Genomic DNA, 16,812 nt, shown 5'->3' with positions numbered 1-16,812 from the left:
CTGTGTCTCAATAAATGTTGTTGGATTGAAAGCCAGACTTTGCTTAGGCTTGGAGTCACTTTTTAGGAAAGGGAATTTAGGGTGGGGGGGAATTGTTTCTACACTTCAGCAGAATGTAGCCTAGGGTTTAATACTCCAGCTCATGATGGAGGAACCCTGCCAGTTCCTGGCAGATTGGGGCAGCTTTCTTTGAAAAGCTAGGCAGGATCGTTCTCCTCTGGCTTCTGTTGTGGTCTAGCCATTTTCTCTATACATTCTTTGGGGGGCCAGTGAAGGTGTTGCTGGGTATCTGTTGAGTAAAGGTAGAATGAGCAGCCTTTGGCCCAAATTCAAATCCCTGCTTAGCTACTCATTACTTAGGTGACTTTGGGTAAACCACTTTCTCTTTTGGGCCTCAGTTTCCTTGTCTATAGAAAGCATGGATGGAATCATTCATGGGGAGCCAATCCTTGGGGAAGGTGCCTGATTTCAGGCCATGGTACCATGTGGAAGCTTGGGGTGGGAGTAGAGGCTGTTTCTGATTATGTGACTCAGAGACTAGTAGTGTGTGATGACCAAGTCTTCTGATTGGCTGGTGTTTGGGTAGCAGGAGTTACGGAACTGGAACTAGGTGTGTATATGGAAGGTGCACAGTCCAACATCATTCTCTTTTCCTCTGAGGCTTTTATGAAGCAGAATTACTACTTAAAGCTGGTCTTGAGAGTCTTGGAGGGGGGAGGTTCAGTAGGCCTTCCTCTCACCTGACCATTGAGGCTATGAGTGCAAACAGTTACCCCTTTCTGAGTTTAACCTTTCCTAATCCTTGGTGAATGAGTGTTTGTAAGGGGCGCTGACCTCCACACCATCTGGGATGCCACGCTGACAGACATCAGGTAAACTGAGTCTGGTGCAGGGAAGGGTGAACAAGATGGTGCTGGAAGGGATGGCCCCACCCCTGGTTTGTTTTTGTCACTATAGTTCCAGCTTGTGTTCATTACTATAGCTTCGGGTTTGTTTGTGTGTGTTACCATGGTTCACTGGGCTAGCTGGCAAAGACTATCTAGTCAGAATGCTTGCTTGAATAAATTGGAGTTGCTTACTGACCCGCTCTCCCACCTCATTCTTTTACTCGCGAGCTCCACAGGAAGACGAGCAGCCTGCTGGTCAGGCATAAGACTTGCTCCTCTCAGTAAGTTATGCCGTCACCATAGCAACTTGGTGCCCAACGTGGGGCCAATAGCAACTTGACGCCCAAACTGGGGCCACAAGCAGGGGGAAGGAGCAGGAAGCTCAGCCAAGGGAAGTCAGGTCCCTTAAGAAACTCAGCTGAGGGAAGTCAGGTCCCTCAGGAACCTCAGCTGAGGGAATCAGGTCCCTCAGTAACCCCCTGAGTGAGTCAGGCTCTCCAGAAGCCTAGACAGTGTACAAGAGCTAGCAGGACAAGGTCAAAAGCCAATACCTGAGCGCAACAGGAAACAGTAGCCTGTCTGCCTCACCGAGTTCCTCCGGGAAGTGAATCTGAGAAGCAGATGCAGAAGAAGAAGTGCGCATTCAGCTCAAGTGAGATGAGGTGTAACCGTGAGTAAGATTAAAATGGGGCAAAACTCACAAAAGTTGTCAGGATCAGTACACATTCTTTCTATATAACATGCTGAAGAATGTGTTCATAGAAGACGGTGGCAAGGCAGTACAAATGAGAACATTCATCACATCCTCACAGACAGCCCCGTCAGAGTCAGAGAGTAGTACAAGGGACAAGAGCCCAGAAAGGCAGCCAGCACCCATATATCTAAACTTAGAAGAGAGATGGAATAACAGACAGATGGTACAGGATTTTCAGGACAGTGTTAAAGGGCTAACTGATAAATTGAGAAACCTACTGAAGAAAGAGAAAAGACACCTCAGAGAAAAGGCTTTGAAACTCCCAGGTGAAAAGGAGGAGACTTGGTGCCGCTGGACTTTGTTCCAGAGTCTCCCTCACTTCCACTTGCAGTTTCACAACTTTTTCTTTCAAAAACATTTTTAAGGAGTGGCCACAGATGTGAAATTTTCTTGAGTAAAAGTTAGAACCATCAAGATTTTTATTTTACTCTATAATCCAGAAACGGTGTTAGAGAAAGCAATTTGTAATCTGAATTTTGTTGAAACTAAAAGATGTTGGAAAAGTTATGTTATTTAGAAAACTAGGTATTTTCACCTTTGCCTGTTAAAAAGTTACAGCTCAAAAGCTACTGTTTTAATGCTAAACCTAAAATTGTTAATGGATTACTATGTGTGGTGTCCCAGATGGTGTGGAGGTCAGCGCCCTTTACAAGTGTTCACCTAAGGTAGAAACATCCAGGTGATATGGGGAGTTTGGGGACCCAGAAGTCCTATCCATGGTTACAGCTAAATATTATTATTGTTAATATAGCACCTTCTACGTGCCAGGTACAATAACAATCTCTAGTAGGCTTAGCTCAGAACAATGCAATTGTATGCAAATGAACCTAAAAAGGCCATCCCCTGGGACTTCTGGATCTCCCTGACTCCCCAGTTGTCTCTCCCACCCCCTATTCTTTTTATATGTTGTCTCCCACGCTAGATTGTAAGCTTAAGGGCAAAGACTATCTTTCACCTTTCTTTGTATCCCCAGTGCTTAGCACAATGTCTAGCATTCAGCAGGTGCTTAATAAATGTTTTTTGACTAGTAACTAGGCTAGGGGTGAGGAACCTGCAGCCTCAAGACCACATGTGGCCCTCTAGGTCCTCAAGTGTGGCCCTTTGACTAAATCAGGAGAGAAAGAAGAGGGCACAAAAGCATAGATTTGGAGTTAGAATAAAGTCCCTCCTTTTTTAAACGACAAAACTCATTCCCAGAGAGGTTAAGCAAATTGCCCAGAGTCACCCAGGCAACACTGGAAGATGCCAGTTTTCTAGGCCAGCTGTCAAGATGATAGGGAACAAAGCTCTCCTAACATCATATAGTGAACATCATGCTCTGATTTAGAGTTAGGAAGTCCTGGGTTCAAGTCTCTCATCTGATACATACTATCTGAATTACCATGAGCAATTCACTTTCTAAAAAGCCTCAGTTTCCTTGTCTGTAAAGTTGAGGATGTTGGGCTTGGTGACCTCTGATTTCCTTCCAGCTCCAAGTCTGTGGTGCTGTGGGATGAGCCAGCTTCCAGCAGCACTGGCTACATGCTTTGCATTATAGGTTTCAGTGCTCTTTGAACTCCAAAAGTCTACACTATAATATGAGATGTCAATCAAGAAAGAAGAGGTAGAAATGAAACAAGGAAGCTGAGAAATGACAGATCACGAGGCCTTAGGGGCTTTTAAAGGCAAGTCTCTTAGGGCCCATGTTCTATCAAATTCCCGAAATAAAAGCTTTTAAAAACTATTCCCTCTGAACTCTGGTTTCAGAGAGAAAACACATTTAGCATGCTAATTTAGTAGTTACTGATTTCCACAATGTCTTTTAATAGAATTACACAGGGAACCACAGAACGTCAGAGCTAGAAGGTCCCTTGGACATAATCTGGTCCAATATTTTCCTCTTTCCTGCTTTGTAGATGAGGAAACTCAGACTCAATGTTCTGTCGAAAGATAAGAGTGGACTGGGGAGGGGGAAGTGCAGTCAGTGGGTCTACACATAAGTATTAAGTACTTATTACGTGCCTGGTGCTGTACTAAGTGATGGGGGGCAAGTGGAGGAGAGTAAAAACCAAACCAACTCCCCCAAAACAACCCTTGCCCTGGAGGAATTCACATTCTAATGACAGAGACAACATGTAAGTAACTGTATGATGTTGGTGGCAACTAGATTGCTGGGCTTGAAGTCAGGAGGACCTGAGTTCCAATGCTACCTCAGACATTCAATAGCTGTGTGACCATAGGCAAATCCCTTAACCCTATTTGCTTCAGTTTCAGTAAAATCAGTTGGAGAAGGAAATGGCAAACCACTTCTATAGCTTTGCCAAGATAATCCCCAAAGGGGTCATGAAGAGTCAGATATGACTGAAACAACTGAGCAGCAGGCTTCAGAGAGGAAGGAGCTAGAAGCTGGGAGTGGGGAGTGGGATCAGGAGTCAACTTCCTGAAAGGTGGGATTGGAATTGATTGTTGAAGGAATCCAGGGACACTAAGAGGCATGGGTGGGGAGAGAGAGCTTTCTAAGTATGGTGGAGAGTCAGTGTAAAGGCACAAGGATGGAAGATGTTTGAGGAACATGTCAGTGTAGCTGCATCCTAAAATTCTTGGAGAAAATTAAATGTAAGAAGCCTCAAAAGGTAGGAAGAGTCACATTTTGAAGAGCTTTTATCACCAGAGGATTTTATTTCTTGGAAATAATAGGGAACCACTTGAGATTATAGTACAAGGGAGGGGCATGGTCACATCTGGGTGTTAGGAAAATCACCTGGGCAGCCACTTGACCTTTGGAGGCTAAAGTTTCCTCAGTTATAAAAGGAAGAGTGCCAGCTCTAAATATGTGATCCTGAGAAGTTCATCCTCTCCTCCTCTCATTTTAATTCAGAAAAGGAAATTGGGGTCCAGAAAAAGGCAAATGACCTGTCCAAGGTCATGCAGAGGGGAAGTAGCAAAGAAGGCTACTGCTACTGTACCAACTCAGCAAAAGTTTCCTTTGGAAGCTTTGGCTTTCAGCGAGGGAGTTGTGGGAGGGGATTCAGTGGAGAGACAGTCACGGGGCACAGCCAAGTCAAAGACATGGTGATGGTAAATGAAGTGCTGTTCATGAGGAACAATAAAAAGGCCAGTTGGGGCTGGGTTGTAAAGGGCTTTAAATACCAGAGGAGAAAGGTGAAAGTGCAGGAAGGCTATTCCAGTGGTTTAGTGCATGTTGCCTTTACTGTGGAAGAGAACAGTTCCTCAGCTGCAAACACTTTAGGTCCCCAGCTCTGGTCCCTGGGTAGAGCCCTGATCCAGACATCCACCTCCTCTCTGATAGTTGGAGCAGCAGCCTCTCTAGTGACAGTTCTGAGCTTCTCCTCTCTGCATCCTGCTAAACAATCCCTATTTCTTCAGTAGAGGATAACATAATACCTTGCATGCAGTCAATGCTTAATAAATGTTTGTTGAGTTGACTCCACCTGGGGGAGGCAGATGGCTCTAAATGGGCTAAAATTAAGAATTTTTTCACCTAAATTGCTTGTGGGAGCGGGGGAGAGAACAATTGGAAGAGGGTATCAGCCTTGCTGCAGAGAACAGTCCCATCTAAGGGTGTCATTGTTCAGAGGCTCATGGAAATTAAGCAACTTACCCAAGTGGCAAACCAGGATTAAAAATAAAATGAAATCATATATATATATATATATATATATATATATATATATATATATATATATATATATATATATATATATATATATATATATATATATATATATATATATATATATATATATATATATATATAGTGCCTCAAAGCCAGGAAGACCTGGGTTCAAGCCCTACTTTTAACACATAGAGTCTGAATGACTCTGGATAAGCATCTTAACCTTCCATGCTAGAGGAAACTCACTAAGACTAAGCTGCAGAGGAGGTGCCAACCAGAAATGGTGGAGGGAGTTTCCTTGCCTGGGAATTAGCTATACTAATGAAATCACAGGTCCAGCCCCTATTCCAACCCTATTATTAGGCCAGGCCCCCGACCTCATGGAACTAACAGTCGTATGGGGACATGACCCCACCATGTACAACATCAAAGGAGATGAAGGCACTAAAGGAATGCCCCCAAAGTGCTATCCAAGGTCCTGAGTAGAGAGAATCATTACCCAGGGATGTGGTTGTCTTTATCAAATGAGATAATATAAGTAAAGCACTTAACGCAGTGCCTGCCACATCACAGGTTCTTTAAAAATGTTTATTTCCTTCCTTCCTTTGATTTGGGTTTTAAAAGATGGGGAAGAACTCCACATGTGAAGAGAGAGAGAAAAGGAGCGCATACCTAGTAGGAGGAAAAAAGTGGGAGAGAATAGTAAACAAAGAAAAACTGATAGTCCTATGGTATCTCTCTTTTTGTGATAACGAGCCGCTCTGAAGTTAGCTAAGCTGATTGACAAGTAGCCCTTCCTGAGGGAAATGCCCAGAAGCCTTTCCTTGTCTGGTAGAACATGTAGGGGGTGCGGGGTGGTTAAGAAGCTGTCTTAGCTATTGTGAACCTTCTTTCCTGGCATCCTCATTGAGCTGTGAATCTGTATTCAGTCTATGCTTGGCTCCCAATACAAACACTGCCATCAGCTGGGTACCAGTGGAAAGACGAGAAGTCTAAATCCTCTGGACCCTTTGAAATCTGCAAGGTCTTTTTCTGGCCAAAGCTGGAAGGAGTCAGGACATAAAAGAAAGAAGGAAACCTGGTCAAGGTCAAAACTGAGGCCTCCCTTTCTTTTGAACCCTACCCAGACAGTTCCTCTTTATGAGTTTGACTGGAAAGCCACACTTGGTCAATTTCTGGAATTTCCCTGTTCCAGACAGATTTCCCCACAGATTGGCTCAGAAATAGATACTTTAAATGACAGACTTTGCATACTGTTCCTCAAGAATGAATATCATTGTTAGGTGATCTATAACCTCAGATTTAGGAAGGTAGAACGATAGTTCTGATTAGGATTCTGGTCAGCCAACACACAGAAAAGCAGTGATTAGACTAACTTTCAACATCCCTGAGGATATTGTAACAACCATGCCAATTCTTACTGATGCGATGTGCATCTTGCATGTAATTGTATCACACACAGTAATTGCTGAATGTTCCTGTTTTATTTTTCTCTTTGATGCCTTTTTGTATTAGCATCATGTATGTAATGTATAGTTTGTTAATTATGCTCAATTTGTTGTTATCTATGGACACATAAACTGGCTATTTTGCACAGTCTACCAATTGCCATTATCACATGAATGTATCAGTTAATTTCAGCAAAGTTTGGAATCACTGCATTGTGGAGGGAGGGGCACCAAGTCAGTAGAGACCTTGAGAGTTGTATTTCTTCCCATACTGGGAAGGGAGAAGGCTTTGTTGGTATCAGAACTTGAACGTAGATCTTTTCCACCTTACAATGGGAATTTAAATCTTCCAGAGAGGGAAAACTTTCAATAACCAGATCTGATCATGAATGGTGCCACTCAGAACTATCTATGGTTTGGGTTCACTGGCTTTGCTAATACACTCTCAGAGATTTCAAGGGGGCAGCAAATATCAAAACTGGGGAGGGGGGAATAGAGAATGTAAAGGTGGAATTGATTGACAGAACTCTGAGTCCTGCATAAAAGTATCAAGATAGCTCAAGTTGTTAAGTGCTGAGTTATGAAGGAGAGAGAGCTCAAGGGAAGGTTGGCCTGAGCTGTGGTACAGATGGCAGTTATCAAGGAAGGCCATCACCTGGGTAATCAGTTTCATTACCCAAAGATTTCTAGTAAAGTGAATTTGCCTCAGTTACAAAGAGGCTGGCATTTAACTAGAGACAAAAAAAAATGTAGGCACAGAACCTAATGTCTGCCTAAATGCTGGGAATTTTCCTAAATGGGGGCTCAAAGCAATTGAAGGAATAACTTTTCCTCTAACTCCTAAAGCTAAAGTCAAAGGAATCGCTCAGACCTTAGGACATTTTATTGCCCTTAGGCCTAAAATGAGCTAATTATTTTATCAAATATTTCACTAATAGTATTACGACTATCTGTGTGAAAGTCCCTTGAACCTTTTGGATATAGTTCCTTATTTTCAAAATAAGTACTTTGGACTAGATAATCTCTAAGCTTTCTCCTAGCTCTAAATTCATGATCTGAATATCTATATACAGATATGTGTGTATATACACACACATTATATGTATATATGTGTATGTAGGTATCTATGTGGGGCGGGGCTGACATGTATCACTCAACATTTAGTCTTTTACTCTCTCCTGGAGATACAATGTGGCCTAGTGGATAGGGAGCTGTCCTTCCAGTAGGAAAAACTAGGTTCCAGTCTCAATTCTAACGCTGCTTACTGACTGTGTTGTCAGTTACTGGGCAAATTATGCATAACCTCTCAGCCTCCACAATCCTCTAGGACTCTGGAGATCTGCATTGGCAGAAGGATTCTCTCACTGGGAGTTCCTTACATTGATGATATCATAGGTACCATCTTCATCATTATCCTCTTCCTTATTACTACCCACGTTCCACTTGCACATCTGACTGTAATTTTGACAGGACTGATCACTCTGCTGGGGGGAAGCCATAACGCATATACATTGTCCTTTAAGGTTGGGCTTCCTTGGAAATCTGGAGCTCAGAGAGCTGAATTAAGAGCAGCGGGGTGCAGTGGAAAGCGAAGCGAATATGGCATGGGAGGATTTGAGCTGAATCCCTGCTCTTCTCCTGCCTGGGCCTCAGTTTCCTCAACTGTAAAATAAAGACCTAGGAGATCTGAATGAGCTAGGAAGAATTGTAAGATCCTTCACAGTCACTCTCAAGGTCCTGGTTACTTTGTCTCGGAGTCGGGTTTCGAACTTACATAGGAGGAGTACTCCTCTTCTTTCCCTTCGTTGGGGGCGGGGCGAGAGAGGAAAGGTGGGGGTGGGAGAGAGGGAGTTGTCAGGCTGCGGAGGGAGCCGTCCGGGCTTGGCTGGGCTGGAGCGGGCGGGCAGCTCTCTCCCGGGATGTCTGAGGCTGAGGCTGCCTGGTCCAGGAGAGGGAGCTCCGCCCCAGGGCGCACAGGGAGCTTTGGAGGCTGGGTGAAGATGGGATGTAGGATGGACGAGGAAGGAGGCTGTGGTCCCAAGACCCCTTGGAGCCAAGTCTGAGAGCCAGTGCAGTCTATGTGGGCTGGGATGGGGAGGAGGCTAGGCTGAGAGGTCTGGGAGGGCGGGGCAGGGGCAGGGGACGTGGGCAGCCTCTTGTCCTGGTTTAGCCCAGCTGTACCCGCATGCGGACAAGTGTTTGACTGACACGGGCCAAAGTTATCCCGGAATAAAGGCTGCACGCATGTGCCGTCAACCCGGATGTGATCTGGCGGCCAGCCCTGCTCCCCAGCCCCCTCTTCCAGCCCCCACCACCTTTCGTCCCTGGCTGGCACTTGGCGTGCTGTCCTGGACCACTGAGGACGCAGCCAGACCAAGCCACAAGCCGTGCCGATGCGATCCGAGCCAGGCTACAGACTCCTGCTTCTAGGAGACCCTGGGAGCCGAGGGGGAGAGAGCAGGGAGACAAGGGAGGCTTAGGAGCCAGAGAACTCCCCTTTCCCCCAACCTTTTCCTTAGGTCTGCACTGAGCCAGGAAAGGTCCAAACCCAGGCCTTTACTGACAGTGTTACAAATCAACTTTTTTCTTTTACCTGATCCCAGAAAGCAGAGTTTTTTATAGACTTCTTGCCCATTAGAATGATAAGGTACCTTGGTTCAAGAGCCTCATTCTTCATATGAGGAAACTGAGGCCCTGGGAGGTGAAGCCACTTATCCAGGGGCATAACCTATACTACTAGTCTTACTCAGCAGTCCTGGATTGTAAGGAGATTATAGGATTTTAACTTTAGAGACCACAGGGGGTGTCGAGCATTCTTTAGTAGGTAGGGAAACTGAGACCCGGAAAGGCTGCCTAAAAGGAGCTGAAAATCGTGGGATCATGATTTAGAGCTAGAAGAGACCTTAGAAGTCTTCTGGTCCTGTTCTCAAAGGAGGACAGATGAACATAGAGTGACCCAGACTGTACAGGTAACGGTGGCAGATCAGAGGTCCCCTGATTCGTCTTTTCCCAGTGCATCAAGGTTACTTCTCTGGCTTTTGCTTCTCTAGTCTGACTCCAACCTTCTTTCTTCCCTTTTTCCCATTGAGTCCCATCCGGGATCTTAAAACTTCTGATCCTCTTCTTTCGCAGCTCTGCTTCACGCATCTTCCTCCCAGTGGCACTGTCTCAGCCTTTAAGGAAGTTGCACTGTCCCCATCTCCTCTCTTCCAAAATCCCATTCGGTCCTTCTCCCTCCATTTTCCTTCTCCCATCCTCAGACCTCTTTCCCCATGCCCCTCACGACTCCTGTAGCAGGGGAGGGCAAGAGGACTGCTGCAGCCCGGGGTGGGCGCATGGATTTCCGGGGCCGGAAATATGAGCGAGGAAGCAACTGGTCGGATCCCGAAGTCACAGAGCTGCTCCAGCTGTGGGCTGACAAGTCTGTCCAGCTGGAACTGGAGAGCTGCCTTCGGAACCAGCATGTCTTTAACCGGATCGCTGAGGTGCTCCGGGACAAAGGCATCCACCGCACAGGGGACCAGTGCCGGGAAAAGATCAAGAAGATGAAGTTGGAATACCGGAAGATGAAAGACTGCAACAGAGGTGCTCGGGGAGGCCGCACGTGGAAGTTCTATGAGGCAATGGACAGGGTCCTTAACAGCAGGTCTTCCACGGCCTACAACCCCATGATGGAGAAGGTGGTCGCTCAGCCTGGGCTGCCCGGAGACTTTGGTGAAAGTTACCATCCTCATTGCACCCCTCCTAGCGTCCCCTTTGGTCATTCCCAGCACCCGCCAGAGCTGATGGAGATCAAGTGTGAGCAGGACCCGAACCCTGAACCTCCTCCTCCCCCCATGGCCTACCAGCCAACCTCCCCCAAGGACCAGCAAACAGAGCACAGCTTTCTGGAGAGGGCCTCCCCCCTCTCCAGGGTAGAGGTTCCCATCGAAACCAGTATCTCGCCTTCAGGTAGGGGGTTGGAGGGGAGGGGGGCTGCATGGAATTCTCTGCTGATAAAGGAGAGAGGCAGGCAAGGTGACTGCTTATTATTCTGAACCTAGGCTTTATTAGACTCCTGTAATGTTAGAAATGGAAAAGGTCAGCCTCCAGGACATCCATCCAGTATGTCCATCCTACATCCACCCTGACTGGGTTCTTTGTAGACTGACAGAAGTGGGAAAGGAAGGGCATCCTTTGAGTGCAGGTCAGCATGGTAGCTTGTGGAACTGAAAGCAACCTAGAGACCATCTAGGGCACCCTCATCATTTTACACATGAAGAAACTGAGACTCAGTGAAGGGTGTGACTGACTCCAGGTTATGTGCCTAGTGAATGGAAGAACCAGGAATTGAATGGCAGAATGAGGGTAGCGACTGTTTCATTTCTTTGTGTCCATAGCATCTGGTGGGCATTTAATAAATGCTTATCAACTGATTAAATCGAGGTCTTCTGACTCCAAGACCAGCGGTCTAAACTGCCCCTAGTACAAAAGAATTTTGTAATTGTGGAGACCTGAATTCATTATTGGGGAAGCATCCTGTCAAAAATGACTCAATGAGCCCAAGAAAACTGTCCTGTTGTTCCCCTCCTCCCCAAGCATGCTGTCTTCCATGACCCATTTTCCCTCTTTGTCATTGCCTTCCTTCCTGACCCCTGCTACTTCCCCACTGCCCATCATTCTCCCAGATGTTATCACATCACCACCTTGTGTCATTAGAGCATACCATACTTAGGATGTGAGTGCATGTACAACATCCTGGGCAGTGTTCACAGTGACTTTGTGAGGCAAAGACCATGACCTGCATTTAACAGATGAGGAAATGGAGGCAAATGAAAGGTTAAGTGATTTGTACAACCAAGTCGCATAATGAGCCAGCTGGCAGGGCTGGGTTTGGGTTCTAGGTCATGTTTTCTTTCCTGTCCAAATCTTTTTTCTTCCTTATATTCCACCTGCCTTCCATCCTGATCTCTCCACCAAAGATGAGAAAGGGTTTGGAGATGAGAGCATTGGGGTCCTTTTGGGGTCTAACTGGATCAGTCATGGAGGCTCTCTGCAAGGCCAGCTTCATGCACGTCCAGCTGTATCTCCACTTGCTAATTAGGTCCCTCATGAGCAAGAGATAGAGCTGGAAGGAACTTTAGGGATAAAGTAGACCATCCCTCTCATTTTACAAATGGGGAAACTGAGAGAAGTGATGCGGTTTGTCCAAGAGCGTAATGGGTAAAGAAGAGAAAAGATGGAATAGTCTTAAGCTGAACTTTAAAAAGCATCCAACTCAATTGTAGAAGGAAGTAGGGTGTACAATGAAAGGAGTTCTGGACTAGGAGTCTAAAAGACCTGAGTTCAAATCCTGACTCGGACACTAGCTGTAGGACATGAGTCAAGTCGCTTAACCTTGTATCTGTTTCCTCCTTTGTAAAATGAGGGAGTTGGACTCAATAGTTTCAAAGGTTTCTTTTGGCTCTAAATATAGGTTCCTTTGACCCATTGTCTGGCACATAGTAGGCATTTTGATAGTAAGTGCTTGTTTATTGATTTTTACCTCTGTGTGGTAGGCGCGAGAGAGAAATGATAAAGAAAAAAGTGAAAGCAGTCCTTGTCCTCAAGAAGCTTACACTACTGGAATGAAATACCATCCACAGAGAAGTGAAGTCAAATACATACAAAGTATTGTTCTGGAGAGGAGGAGCTGGGAGGGGATAGTATAGGCTTCATGTAGGGCCTGATGATGGAAGTGAGGGAGCAGTAGCTTCCAAGAATGCAGACTGGCTTATGCAGAGGGATAGAGATGGTGAAAGATGCGATGGGGTGGGGGTGAGGAGAAGACAGCAAGTTAGCCAATGCTGCTGAAACAGGGGAAATAATGGAAAGTCACAGGGCAGCTAGGTGGCACCAGGTGGCACAGAGCACTGGGCCTGAAGCTAGGAAGACTCATCTTCCTGAGTTCAAATCCCATCTCTCACACTTACTGGCTGTGTGACCCTAGGTGAGACACTTAACTGTTTGCCTCAATTTGTCATCTATAAAATGAGTTGGAGAAGGGAATGGCAAACCACTCCTGTATCTCTGCCAAGAAAACCCCAAATGGAGTCACAAAGAGTTGGACATAACTGAAAAAAAAATGGCCAAACAAGAATGGAAGTAAACCTGGAAAGGTAGTAAGGATGTACAAGGCACGCTCTGCTTTACCTTGAACAAGGACTATTTTATATTGTTACAGTTCGAGTGGAGGAGGGATGAGAGCAGATGGGAGGAGGAATCAACCTACTTGCCTCCATTCAAAATGAACTGCAGTCAATGCCCCTTCACCCAAGAATTCCATGTTTCTAAAGCCCAAACCAGACCAACTAGGACCATACTTGTGATTAGTGTCAACTTCATTCCACAAAATCCCATTAGGAATTTTTTTATTAGGACTCTTAAATCTTGGTATCTCCTCCTCTCCCTTGCCCCTTACCTTACCAGAGCTCTGTGGCCAAAATATCTGTGGGTTATGGAAAGTGAGGGTGAGGGCACAAGGAAGCACCTTGGCCCAGGGCCACATTACCTATGTTTTAAAAAAAGTAAGAAAAAGATAGAGAAAATGTGCTTCAGTGAGTACCGAGTCCAGCACCACTCTGTCTGGAGATGGATAGCACGATTCATCATGAGTCTTTGGAATTGTGGTGGGTCACCTTTCATAGTCTTTCAAAGTTGACTGTCTTTTCAGTGTTATTGTATGCATTGTTCTTCTGGTTCTGCTCACTTCATTTTGCATCAGTTCATGTACGTCTTCCTAGGTTTCTCTGGAATCATACCCTTACAGTATATTTAGTTACTATAACTCTAGTTATTTCCCAGTTGATGGGCATCCCCTCAGTTTTTGGTTCTTTGCCCCCACAAAAACAGCTGCTAGAAATATTTTTTGTACCTTTTCCCCTTTCTTTGATCTCTTTGGGGCGTAGACCTAATAGGGTGATTGCTGTGTCAAAATGTATGCACAGTTTAATAGCTCCAAATTATTTTCCCAAATGCTTGGAAGCTCCACCAACGATATATTAGCATGCCTATCTTCCCTTAGTCTCTTCAGCATTCATCATTTCTTTTTTTCCCCATCATCTCAGCCAATCTGATGGATATGAGGTGGTACCTCAGAGTTGTTTTAATGTGCATTTCTCTAATTATTAGTGTGGCACAGTGGATAGAGTGCCAGACCTGGAGTCAGGAAGATCTGAGTTCAAATGTAGCCTTAGACACTTACTAGCTGTGTGACCTGGGGGAAGTCGTTGAACCTCTGTGTGCCTTAATCCACTGGGGAAGGAAATGGCAAATCACTGCAGTATCTTTGCCAAGAAAACCCCATGGATAGTGTTTAAAGTTTTTCAAGTCGCTTTATACATATTATCTTATTTTTTTTCATGCTTCCATATTATTACCCCCATTTTATCTTGTTGTTTAATTGTTTTTCAGTCCTATCTGACTCATGACTCCATTTGAGATTTGTTTGGCAAAGATACTGGAGTGGTTTGCTATGTCCTTTTCCAGCCTATTTTACAGATAAGGAAACTGAGGCAAACTGGGTTAAGTGACTTGCCCAGGGTCACACAGCTGGTAAGTATCTGAGGCTGGGTTTGAATTCAGGTCTTCTTGATTATCAACCCACATTTTACAGATTGAAAAATTGAGTCTCAGAGACATAAAGTGAGTCATTAGACTCATAGAGGTAGCATAGGAAGGAACCTTAGACGTCATCTATCTAGCCCTGGATTTTATAGACACAGGGAGGTTAAGTGATTTGCCCAAGACCACATAGTCTGGAAGCATCAAAGCTAAGATTTGAATCCAGGTCTCCTGATTCCAGCTCCTGTGTTTTTACTGCTGTACCCAATGGCCTTTTCTGGGGTTTGCCCAGCCCAGTGGGATGCCCAGCCCTGAAAGGAGGCAGCCTATCCCTGGGAGTCCAAGGGAGAGCCCCCACTGTGACGCCAGAGTAATGACCCCCTCTCATTCTTATAGGTTTTAGTGAACCTCATCTAGCCTCCTCGTCCTCCCAGCTCCCAAGTGAGGGGCACCAGCCTGATTTCTCCACTGCGCACCGGCTCAGGCGGAGGTGGAAAGGCGTGAGGCTCCGAGAGCCCGTGGATGAGCTGCTGCTGAAGGTGCTTACATCCCAGAGAGCCATGGAAGAGCGATTCCTGCACCTGGAGGAGCTGCGGGTCCAGAGGGACCTAGAGCTCGAGGAGCGGCGGGTACAGCTAGAGCAGCGCCGCCTAGAGTTGGAGCGAGAGCACGAGTTCCGAATGTTCAGCATCTTCGCGCAGATGCTCAGCATCCTCAAGCAGGGCTTCTGCTTGGTCCCTGGCCCGGCAGCCCCGGTACCCTGGGACCCCAGGGGAGCCAGAACGCCCCAGGGGCCAGAGCAGACGTCCCAGGGCTTCTCTGGGCTCAGTAATCCTGGAACCAAACACCCGCAGGGAAGTGCCTTCCTCTCTAGCCGAGGGAATGACATTAAATTCAGACATGCGGTCACCCAGGAGGGCAAGTCAGCCTACCTCGCCGACCCGTACGATGAAGACAAAAACCCCACTGTGAGTAGGGCTGTCTGGGAAGCCCGAGGGTGAAGGTGGGCTGCAGGGATCAGACAAAGAACGGTGGAAAGAACCCTGGTCTAGGCTAGTCATTGGACCTGGGTACAAATACTGCCACTGATGATCACTTACTATCCTGGACAAATCACTTAATCTTTCTGGGCCTCAGTTTCTTTCTCTGTAAGATGAGGGGTTAGACTAGATGACCTTGGAGGTCCTTTCCAGCTAAGATCCTGTGAGCCCAGTAAGCTCCCTGTATCATTGACCTAGAACCTTTTACTCTGCTCCCAGGCCCCTAAGGTAGAGACCCAAATGTGTACCATGAGGGAGTTTCTGGTTCAGAATGGCCCAGTTTCTGGAAACTCGACTGGAAAACTTGCTTAAGAATCCAATTTCAATGAGCCACCATGTAGGAGACCTGAGGGCTTTGTTCTTTGCCTTGGTTTTCCTCTTTGGGAGCCATTTATTCTTCTTCTGCTATTGGCTCCCCATCTTCACCCCAATTCAAGAGGAGGCGGCCTGCCTACAAGCAGGAAGGACACTGTTTCTCCTCTTCAGAGCCAGCACTGACCTCATTTTCTCCCTCCCTTCTCTAGGGCATCATTAACTTTGGGATTAGTGAGAACAAGCTCTGCTTTGACTTGTTGTCTGGACGGGTAAGTGTTGCCCTGGGTGTGTGTCCCTTTCTTTCTGTCCAGATCAACTTCAAAGGCCCCAAGGACACGGAAGACAGAAACAGAGAAGGTAGTCTTCTATGGGGCAGAGCTTAGAGACAGACGGCCAGTTTGACTTTTGCCACTAAGCAATCAAGAAGGAAATGTCATAGGGAGTATAGAGAACTAACTTCAATGTCAGAAGGTCCTGTCTTGGAAATACACTGACTCTATGATCCTGGGAAAGCCCCTTAAACTCTCAATGCCCAGGTCACTCTCTCTAAGACTAAATTGTGGGAAAATGGATGATCTGCATGGAGAGAGGGAGTTTCCCCAACTGTGGTTCCCTACACCAATGAAATCACAGGTCTGGACCCCATCTCCTTCTTCCCAAATAAAAGGAAGGCAGGGCCTGGAAGGCAACAGCTATTGCAATAACTCTGATGTGGGGGCCAGCTTCTCCCTCAAACCCACTGCCTGCCCCAACTCCACCAGTATCTGTGACTAACCTATAAAGTCAGAGTCAACCCAGGTTTTTGGACTGGTTTTCCTAAATCAGCCCCTATGTTTTGGAACTCACAGAAAGGAGTGCAGAAAACCCAGGTAGGACTGCATTGTCCCAGAGCATTCTGGCTGTGGAGAGTCTGGCTGCTTTGGTAGCCTTCTCCATGTGTCTGTGTTTGTGTTAACCTGTGATGTGGGTGTGGCTCAGAGAATCATGGGAAGCAGGACATACTAGAAGCTGCTGGAGGTCCTGAGATACAGCAAAGCATTAAGTAATAATGTCTGGGTTACAAGGTCAGTTGCATCCTTGACACATCCTTTTCAGCCTTTCCCTATTATCTTGGCAGTCTTGGGCCAGAGCTTGCAACATCCTGAAAGTAAGAATAAGTGAAACTCTCCCA

The 16,812-nt window shown here is 46.1% G+C and overlaps 1 protein-coding gene across 4 annotated transcripts in view; it reads left to right on the top strand.

The window, feature by feature from the left end:
• LOC140510054 (1-aminocyclopropane-1-carboxylate synthase-like protein 1) overlaps positions 1-16,812 on the top strand; it is a 99,817-nt gene that overhangs the window by 65,846 nt on the left and 17,159 nt on the right. For 2 of the 4 annotated variants that reach the window (XM_072618347.1, XM_072618348.1), the window contains exons 2-3: positions 14,683-15,254; positions 15,851-15,910. In XM_072618347.1, the coding sequence (XP_072474448.1) occupies positions 14,847-15,254; positions 15,851-15,910 (468 nt within the window). In that variant the 5' untranslated portion in view covers positions 14,683-14,846. Of the gene's footprint in view, positions 1-411; positions 1,558-8,886; positions 10,657-14,682; positions 15,255-15,850; positions 15,911-16,812 lie in introns of those variants that run through there. The other 2 variants (XM_072618346.1, XM_072618345.1) reach the window with 2 other exon arrangements.

Source organism: Notamacropus eugenii, chromosome 6 (genome assembly GCF_028372415.1).
Source record: "Notamacropus eugenii isolate mMacEug1 chromosome 6, mMacEug1.pri_v2, whole genome shotgun sequence".
NCBI classification, from domain to species: domain Eukaryota; kingdom Metazoa; phylum Chordata; class Mammalia; order Diprotodontia; family Macropodidae; genus Notamacropus; species Notamacropus eugenii.
The sequence above is the reverse complement of the archived record's forward strand: the minus strand, read 5'-3'. Positions and strand labels throughout refer to the sequence as shown.